This window comes from Drosophila melanogaster, chromosome X (assembly GCF_000001215.4).
Source record: "Drosophila melanogaster chromosome X".
Classification (NCBI taxonomy): Eukaryota; Metazoa; Arthropoda; class Insecta; order Diptera; family Drosophilidae; genus Drosophila; species Drosophila melanogaster.
In genome coordinates, this window is record NC_004354.4 from 15,081,283 (window position 1) to 15,089,245 (window position 7,963).

General features: G+C 43.4%; 5 protein-coding genes and 1 non-coding gene across 8 annotated transcripts; 3 read left to right on the plus strand and 3 right to left on the minus strand.

Moving 5' to 3' along the window:
• The first annotated feature begins 84 nt into the window (after positions 1-84).
• CG33177 (uncharacterized protein) lies at positions 85-1,087 on the plus strand. The gene is made up of 2 exons (NM_176730.2): positions 85-517; positions 659-1,087. The coding sequence occupies exons 1-2, from the start codon at positions 267-269 to the stop codon at positions 909-911; spliced, it is 504 nt and encodes a 167-aa protein (NP_788903.1). The 5' UTR covers positions 85-266; the 3' UTR covers positions 912-1,087.
• Positions 1,088-1,333: 246 nt separating this feature from the next.
• asRNA:CR44960 (antisense RNA:CR44960) lies at positions 1,334-2,471 on the minus strand. The gene is made up of 2 exons (NR_123910.1): positions 1,825-2,471; positions 1,334-1,764 (listed from the first exon to the last, which is right to left on the minus strand).
• CG33178 (uncharacterized protein) lies at positions 1,545-2,735 on the plus strand. 3 transcript variants are annotated; one of them, NM_001298334.1, is made up of 4 exons: positions 1,545-1,759; positions 1,839-1,874; positions 1,975-2,054; positions 2,206-2,495. In NM_001298334.1, the coding sequence occupies exons 1-4, from the start codon at positions 1,595-1,597 to the stop codon at positions 2,456-2,458; spliced, it is 534 nt and encodes a 177-aa protein (NP_001285263.1). In that variant the 5' UTR covers positions 1,545-1,594; the 3' UTR covers positions 2,459-2,495. The 3 variants fall into 3 exon arrangements, with proteins under 3 accessions (NP_001285263.1, NP_001285264.1, NP_788904.1); NM_001298335.1 differs by lacking the exon at positions 1,839-1,874 and having other exon boundaries at positions 2,206-2,735; NM_176731.2 differs by lacking the exon at positions 1,839-1,874.
• Positions 2,736-2,746: 11 nt separating this feature from the next.
• On the minus strand, positions 2,747-3,417 carry Cox17 (Cytochrome c oxidase copper chaperone COX17). The gene is made up of 3 exons (NM_132770.2): positions 3,344-3,417; positions 3,071-3,280; positions 2,747-2,983 (listed from the first exon to the last, which is right to left on the minus strand). The coding sequence occupies exons 2-3, from the start codon at positions 3,250-3,252 to the stop codon at positions 2,899-2,901; spliced, it is 267 nt and encodes an 88-aa protein (NP_572998.1). The 5' UTR covers positions 3,253-3,280; positions 3,344-3,417; the 3' UTR covers positions 2,747-2,898.
• A 459-nt stretch (positions 3,418-3,876) lies between these two features.
• On the minus strand, positions 3,877-4,545 carry CG15027 (uncharacterized protein). Its single transcript, NM_132771.3, has 2 exons — positions 4,506-4,545; positions 3,877-4,438 (listed from the first exon to the last, which is right to left on the minus strand). Exons 1-2 carry the CDS (start codon positions 4,506-4,508, stop codon positions 3,899-3,901), a joined length of 543 nt encoding a protein of 180 aa, NP_572999.1. The 5' UTR covers positions 4,509-4,545; the 3' UTR covers positions 3,877-3,898.
• A 297-nt stretch (positions 4,546-4,842) lies between these two features.
• Dbct (Dihydrolipoamide branched chain transacylase E2) lies at positions 4,843-7,347 on the plus strand. The gene is made up of 4 exons (NM_132772.4): positions 4,843-5,016; positions 5,521-6,204; positions 6,271-6,669; positions 6,733-7,347. The coding sequence occupies exons 1-4, from the start codon at positions 4,945-4,947 to the stop codon at positions 6,964-6,966; spliced, it is 1,389 nt and encodes a 462-aa protein (NP_573000.1). The 5' UTR covers positions 4,843-4,944; the 3' UTR covers positions 6,967-7,347.
• Positions 7,348-7,963: the final 616 nt, after the last annotated feature.

Here is a 7,963-nt window from a genome sequence, read left to right on the forward strand (position 1 = left end):
TGTAGATAATCATATGAAGAACAAGTGAAGTCTTTTTTTTTAAGTCTGTTACTTTATGTGGATTTTCGTTGCCCAAATTGGCTTGAAAAACTGCTGCGGGAATACCACATAAATGGGGTTGATGGGCAGTATTTCCTTTAAATTATTAATAACGTGTAAATGAGGTCAATTGAGGGAACCATGTCACCTGTTGTGCCTCCTCGGCAAATCGGCCTTCTTGGCCACGCAATAACCTCCAGACTGTTGACGAACAAGGAACGCTCGCCATGGACAACGGACCGATGGATGCCACGCCCACTGCCGCCGCCTTCCGGCTGATTTTGCTTAGCAAATCGAATCCCGTGATGGGTTGCTACATGTTCTGGACCAGTCTGCTCGTGCTGAAGATGCTCGTTATGTCACTACTCACCGCCCGCCAGCGCATGAAAACCAAGACCTATGCCAACCCAGAGGATTTACGCCTGAGTCGGAGCACGGAGGTTCGATTCGGGGATCCCAATGTGGAACGAGTTCGTCGGTAAGTGAAAATAGTTGGACATATAAATAAAGGTACATTATAACCACATACTCTTAGCTCTCATCAAGTTCTATTTAGCAAACTAAGATTACCTAAATTTTGGATATCCGAATGTATAAAACTGGTATATCTCCTTTTCAGTGCTCATCGCAACGACCTAGAGAACATTTTGCCCTTTCTTCTGATGTCGCTGGCCTATGTGGCCAGCGGACCGAATCCCCTGACCGCCCGTCTGCTCATCCGGATCGGTGCAAGTGCCCGGCTGATCCACACGGTGGTCTACGCCATCATCCCGGTTCCGCAGCCAGCAAGAGCCCTGGCCTTCTTCACCACCTTCGCCATCACCTGCTTCGAGGCGGGCTACGTGCTCGTCTGCTGTATCAAGTACATTTAGACTAATGCTGACCCCACTTTGCCAACTAACTACTCACCCACTCGCATTCATAGCACCAGTGATGTCAAGGTACAGGTTTTGGGTGCTCATTTTCAGTGAAACGTATGGTTAATTTAGCAGCTTTTGTCCTATAAGTAGGAAGTATAAGTCACCTATAATTGCTATAATTGGTTGGTACGTTAAAGAATATATAGGTAATGCAATTGGTTAACAAAATTTTGATATAGATTATATACACAAAATTAAAACTTATTAAAAAACATAATAATGTGAAGACATGATAATAATCATTTATCATCTAGGTTTTAACAAGTAAGATTTCAAAATGTTCAGAGGGAAAATAATGAAATTTGCATTAGTTTTATAATTAATTACTTTTAATTATATATTAATCTCTTTTTTTTTTTTTTTGCAAATATGTAAAACGTCTTGTAAGTTCTAAGAAATCAATTTAAATACTAGTGTACCCTGCGTAGAAGTGTAGTTTAGCTGGCCCACATGGACAAAGTAGAGAGATACCACTTGTCCCATGGCTGCACAGCACCTTAGATTTGTTTCGACGCAATTCGTAACCAGTTTGGTCGCATGCTTATGATCACCAATCTCCACATTGAGCTGAGAGTGCGGCTCAGCCATTTGTCGAAGTCGGCTCAAAGCGAACGCACACACATTCCGCATCCGCCATGTCGGCCGCAGCTAGTAATTCCAGCAAGATGATGACATCGCCCGGCGATATGTTTACCCTGGAGAATCCTGTCTTTTGCTGCTATCTTTTTTGGTCCACAGTCCTGGTGGTGAAGATGCTGCTCATGTCGCTGCTAACGGCCGTTCAGCGTTTCCGGTATAAGGTAGGCTGAAGATATGAAGATAAAATTATGTCTGTGCACTTGCTCAAAGGTCATCATCATTCCACCATTCAATTCACAGCTGCTGGCGATCGTACCGTTGGCACTGCGGCGCAGGGTAATAACTTCAAATCTCCATGTCATCGCGATCACATTCGATTATTTAGATTAACCTGTTTTAGTCTCGTTCTAAAAATGGTTATTTTCCGCTCTTATAGATCTTTCCCAACCAGGAGGATCTGTTCTTCAAGAATCTTGAAGTGCAATTCGATGATCCGCATGTGGAGCGGGTCAGAAGGTGCGTTATTACCATTAATCTACTAAACAAGAAGTTTTGTCATGAGAAAGTTAGAAACTAGTATTTGACTTAACCATGATTTAGAGTAGTTCGACTGCGGGCTATGCAACTGTAGGTTCACATCCTAATAACCTTATACTTTACGTTTTAGGGCCCATCGCAATGACATGGAGAACATTCTGCCGTATTTTATCATGTCCTTGATTTATATCAGTACCAATCCGAATGCCGATGTGGCCTGCATACTGTTCCGAGTGGCCTCCGTGGCCAGGATCATACACACTCTGGTTTACGCCGTTTATCCGGTGCCGCAGCCATCGAGGATTCTAGCCTTCGCCACCATGCTACTGATCACCTTCTACATGGCCGCCGTGGTCGCCCTGCGTACCCTAAGCTTTATATGAATAAATTCAAGTCCCTTTCGGCTTAACCCTCAAATATAACACGAGCTTTTCAAGAAGATTAACATTGAGTATCTAGTTTCTTGGCTAAAGGAGGGAAAAATTAATAATTTCCCGCCTAAATTGCTAAATTTTTAGGGACCCTCATTTGCGAGCATAGTTAGAACTCTTCAGAACTACTTTTCAAATGACTAAAGAAGTACGTATTTCCTTATTGACCAATTAAAAGCTAGCTAGCTAACTGCTACAAGCGGCATCCTTGAACAAGAAAATTACAAACCGGTTGGTTTTCAATTAATTTAGTTCTATAATTAGCTTGAGATGCAACAAAAACAAACAGTTGAAGGGGCTGGGGATCCGAGGAGTGGCACTGGGGGGAGTGTGTGCAGGACTAGTGTTATCCTATAATCCTGGTGTCCTCATCCCAGGATGTGTCGGTATATCTAGATATTGAAGCCGGCATCGCGCATGCACTTCTTGTGCGCCTCTATCAGCGCCAAGCAATTCTCCTCGCCGTTCTCCACAATGCTGGTGGGGATTTGGTATCGAAATTGGATAAGAATTTTGTTGTTAGCCATGTGGTTGCGTCATGGGATGCAAAAGGTGCACACTCACCAGGCGTCACGTGCCCTCTTGGTCTCCGGGCAGGCGCAACAGGCCTTGCACTTGGGCTTCTCGCCGGATGCGGTGGCTGCGGATGCGGTGGTTGTGGATGCGGTGGCTGCGGATGCGGTGGTCAACGGGTGGGCCGCCGAAACACTTGGAGCTGCAACTCCTTGAGATGCACTGTTGCCCATTCTTCAATCGGGTATCGGTCAAAAGCGGCTGAGAAACAATATTATGGACGTTACTGAACCGCCTCACGTTTGTTTATATAATAAAACTCACTTCGAGACGGATATTTCACCACAATTCGGTTTATCGGCGCACAGCACACGAAAATAACTAAATTCAAGTTCAGCGAACAGGGCTGTCAATGGCTGACAAATATCGCCGTGAGTGCTAAGGGTTGGTAGTCCGTAAAACTATCGTTACGCGTTGCTTAGAATTGTTAGAAAATTGTTGTAAGATCTGTTATTAAATCTGTCCGCTTAAAAACAGTATGCTATTACAAAATTATTAATATTAAATTGCATATTCTTTTCCAGCATTGTATATACATATATTTTGAAATTCTTTCTCAGTTGTGAAATTTATAAATAAAGTCATAATTTTTCCATCTAGCGTCCGATTATAATCTGAGCTATAGTGATTTTACATTAAGTTTCAGAATTGAAGGCACTAGGGTATTTGAAGCCATGTGACAGATGTACCGAACGTGACAACCCTACCGAAGTTTATTTTAACGCAGAACAGCTGCACCACCAATCGATAGCAAGTAGTGTTGCTCAATAGCAAAATACAAATGTCAACAAACAATTACAGTTTTAATTTACATTTATTTTATGTTTCCATCTGCTCGCTGGTTTCTTTTTTCTTAGACTGCTCCTTCAGCCGCTGCAGCATGTTATAGGAGACTAGGTCGAGTTTCAGGTGCTGCACACTGAGCGCACTGCCGTCCCAATCGCGCAGCATTTTCAGCTTGAGTGGATCGCAGAGGTTCATCAGCTCCAGACCGCCAGTGCGGAATTCGTTGCGCTCCTTCTCCAGCGTCATGGTGATCACATCCTTGCGGGCGGCATGCTGATTGGCCCGATGTTTGCCAATCGACTGCTTTAGGTTAATCTGCTCCAGCTCCTCGTCGAATCGCGTAAAATAGAGCTCAATCAGATCCTCCAGCTCCTGCGGCCTCAGCGGTTCAGTGCGTCCCTCATCGATTTGGCCGAGAAACCAGCTCAACTTCTCGCCAGTGATGTTGCTTTTGATGGCATGACCCAAACGGACCTTGTGCTTGTTGTTTTGGCGACGTGCCTTCTTGCCCAGCGCCTTGGTTTTCCGGCTGTTGGGGTGCTTGCATTTCTCCAGTTCCTTGCGCAGATTCGTCTGGGATTTTAAGTTGTGGAAACTTTAGTTTTAGAGATAAATTGCGATGTATTAACCGCGCACTTACCATTTTTACGTGTGCTATTGTTTATCACGTTGTTAGTTCTAGTGTTGGTTAACACGTGCAAGCACATGTTATGTACGATCAGCTGGATCCCTAGTGGTGGGCACTTTAGCAATGATGATTTAAATATATTTTCATAATTTAATATTTACTGAAGAAATAAAAATATTCGTGTATTGTGAATGCAATAAATATATTTAGAAGGGGTTTATAATTATTTATAAGTGCAGTTCAGTTCTATTTTTTTCTAAGTTTTGCATTGGCGATCTTGCATTTATATCGATACTTTGTCCATCTCTTCTCTGAATCATATGTTGCCGCATGCACACATACACACACACACACACAGGCACAGCTGCTCGATCGCATGAGGCTAAAACCCACGATCCGAACCGATCCGCGTTTTTATCCCTTGCATTTCTAGGTTCCAAAGTCCCGCTAAATGGCAACACACCTCCTCCGAAACGGCGCTACATGTTGGCTGCTCAGGAACTGCATTTCCCAACGTGCCGCGGTGAGTAGCCCCCAAAAACCACCCGCCAATCGGTGGTCAAAAGAAAAACAACACCGCTGTTATGTAATCTCACAAACACCTTTCGCGCGCGAAAGCGAGAAGAAGAATATCTCTATACTCTTCCAATCGGCGGAATTTGTTTTTCTTACACAGAGGAAAAAAGTGAGATCAAAGATCATCAAGATTCGGAATATATCCAAAAATTAGTTTATTCTCAAATAATTATTGATTACTTATATATATATATTGACATATATGTATGTCAATTTTTAACAATAAAATAAAATAATATATTAGAAGTCATTTTGTATATTGTATAATTACGTCTAATTTTAATTTTATATAGCGCAATGCATTAGTAATTGATAATTGAAAATAATTGTAGGGCATTTCAAAAATCGCTTTCTAAATATTTCGATACCAATATCAGTATATAACAATAAAAAATAATTAGAATAGAAATTCTTAGCATGAGGTAAATAATTATACCTTTATTCCATCCAGTTGAGACGCTGCCTGCATGTGACCTCAAGCCTGGACAAGACGGTCTCCTTCAACCTCAGCGACATTGGCGAGGGAATCCGCGAGGTAACCGTCAAGGAGTGGTTCGTGAAAGAGGGCGACACCGTGGAGCAGTTCGACAATCTCTGCGAGGTGCAATCGGACAAGGCATCGGTGACCATCACCAGTCGCTATGATGGCAAGATAACCAAGATTCACCACAAAATCGATGAGATTGCTCTGGTCGGCAAGCCTCTGCTCGATTTCGATGTGGTGAATGAAGACGAAGATGAGCCGGAGGACTCTTCTTCCTCTTCCTCCTCCACATCTTCCGATAGTTCAGCAAGCGAAAACGAGGAGAAGCAATCAGCTGAAGCATCTGCGACGCCCACAGAAGGTCGTGTGATCATACCCGCCACGCCCTCGGTTCGTCGTCTGGCCAAGGAACACCAGTTGGATCTGGCCAAGGTGCCAGCAACGGGAAAGAATGGTCGTGTGCTTAAGGGTGATATTCTGGAGTTTCTGGGCCAAGTTCCTCCCGGTACTAACGTTCCACATCCCACACTATTGGCGAAAACGCCTAGTGCTGCTCCAAGTGGAGCAGCAAGTGTTTCTGTGCCCGCTGATCGCGTCGAAGTGCTCAAGGGAGTGCGCAAGGCCATGCTGAAATCGATGACGGAATCCCTGGTAAGTGCTTCCACAAACTAACAAGCGCTGATTAATTACTTATTATACTCTTTTTTGTCGCCATAGAAAATCCCCCATTTTGCTTACAGCGACGAAATCGACATGACCCAGTTGATGCAATTCCGTAACCAACTGCAGTTAGTGGCCAAGGAGAATGGCGTGCCCAAGCTCACGTTCATGCCGTTCTGCATCAAGGCTGCTAGCATTGCGCTGTCCAAATATCCAATTGTTAACAGCTCCCTGGATTTGGCCAGCGAATCGCTGGTCTTCAAGGGTGCCCACAACATAAGCGTTGCCATCGATACACCACAGGGTCTAGTGGTGCCGAATATTAAGAACTGCCAGACAAAGACTATTATCGAGATTGCCAAGGATCTGAATGCACTGGTGGAGCGCGGTAGGACTGGCTCCCTGTCTCCGGCAGACTTTGCCGATGGCACCTTCTCGCTTTCCAACATAGGAGTGGTGAGTACAAGTGAATACTTGTGAATGATTGCAAAATTAATCATGTTCTGGTTAATCTTACAGATTGGCGGTACCTACACACATCCTTGTATAATGGCGCCGCAGGTGGCCATCGGTGCTATGGGTAGGACCAAGGCGGTGCCGCGTTTCAACGACAAGGATGAGGTGGTCAAGGCGTATGTGATGAGCGTAAGCTGGTCCGCCGACCATCGCGTCATCGACGGCGTGACCATGGCCAGCTTCTCCAACGTTTGGAAGCAGTATCTGGAGAATCCTGCCCTTTTCCTACTACACTAGAGAGCCTATTACTCGAAAACGCTTACTTTTACGGATGAGGCTCTTTCCCATGCATTTATCTAGACATATCTAATATTGTAAATTGTACGACAATCTGCTTTGAGCTGGAACAGGTGCCATGTGCCGCCACCCATCCCCAAAATGTGCATTTATAGGAGGTAAGCCACTCTGAGCGGCTCCTCGATTAATTTAAGCTCCTGGCGCACATGGCTAACTTTCCGTTTATTTACTTTTATCGTTGTTAACCTGCATTTATATATCAGTTTTTTTTTTAAGTTTGTTAAGCAACAACTTCAGCGTACAGTTTAACTGTAACCGCATGCATTTATATTAAAGCTTTGTTTCAATGGCTGTCCAATAAATATCAGAAACGGTTTATGTAAAGCCCCCATCTTTTTGCATATTACCCGGGGAACTAAGTGAGTTTAAAACTGTTTGTAATTGTCTTACGGCTCAGTCTTGCGATGCCTTTCCTTGCTTGGTTTACCTTGGATATCCTTTTTAAGTTGGAATTAAGTAAGTTAGTTGACTGTTGTGGATATTCTTGAAATCTGTTTCGCTTAAATTTTGGATTTAAGGGGAAACGATTTTAAAAACGCTTTGGAACTTAGGATTAATCTTATCTGTATAATATAGATAAATCAAGCTATTAATGTTACTATTTATTGGGCTTATTGGTCGGTAATGCAGGTTTTTAAGAACACTTTTACGTTTAACTTGCCTAACTCGCTATGCGGATATGTACATGCGAGCTTTAAAACTTTGTTTTGCTGCAGGTTTAATTTAATTTGGGCATCCGGTCGTTCCGTTCAGCTCCTCCAGGTCCCCCAAAATCACTCGCACCAAACACGTTACTATATATGCATGTACATACATGTATGTACATACATATATGTTGCTACATGTTTGCCTAATATGGTCAAAAGTGCCGCTAAAAACATAAGCTATAAAGCCAAGATCATACATAACATTTTTGAATTTTTTTATCTCATTAGTA

Bases quoted from the DNA above. Each gene is read 5' to 3' on its own strand.
- CG33177 (NM_176730.2), top strand. From the start codon at position 267: ATGGACAACGGACCGATGGATGCCACGCCCACTGCCGCCGCCTTCCGG. The intron at 518-658 runs GTAAGTGAAAAT...TCTCCTTTTCAG, and splicing joins AATGTGGAACGAGTTCGTCG to TGCTCATCGCAACGACCTAG.
- CG33178 (NM_001298334.1), top strand. From the start codon at position 1,595: ATGTCGGCCGCAGCTAGTAATTCCAGCAAGATGATGACATCGCCCGGC. The intron at 1,760-1,838 runs GTAGGCTGAAGA...TTCAATTCACAG, and splicing joins TTCAGCGTTTCCGGTATAAG to CTGCTGGCGATCGTACCGTT. The intron at 2,055-2,205 runs GTGCGTTATTAC...TTTACGTTTTAG, and splicing joins CATGTGGAGCGGGTCAGAAG to GGCCCATCGCAATGACATGG.
- Cox17 (NM_132770.2), bottom strand. From the start codon at position 3,252: ATGGGCAACAGTGCATCTCAAGGAGTTGCAGCTCCAAGTGTTTCGGCG. The intron at 2,984-3,070 runs GTGAGTGTGCAC...AATCCCCACCAG, and splicing joins AAGAGGGCACGTGACGCCTG to CATTGTGGAGAACGGCGAGG.
- Dbct (NM_132772.4), top strand. From the start codon at position 4,945: ATGGCAACACACCTCCTCCGAAACGGCGCTACATGTTGGCTGCTCAGG. The intron at 5,017-5,520 runs GTGAGTAGCCCC...TATTCCATCCAG, and splicing joins GCATTTCCCAACGTGCCGCG to TTGAGACGCTGCCTGCATGT. The intron at 6,670-6,732 runs GTGAGTACAAGT...TTAATCTTACAG, and splicing joins CGCTTTCCAACATAGGAGTG to ATTGGCGGTACCTACACACA.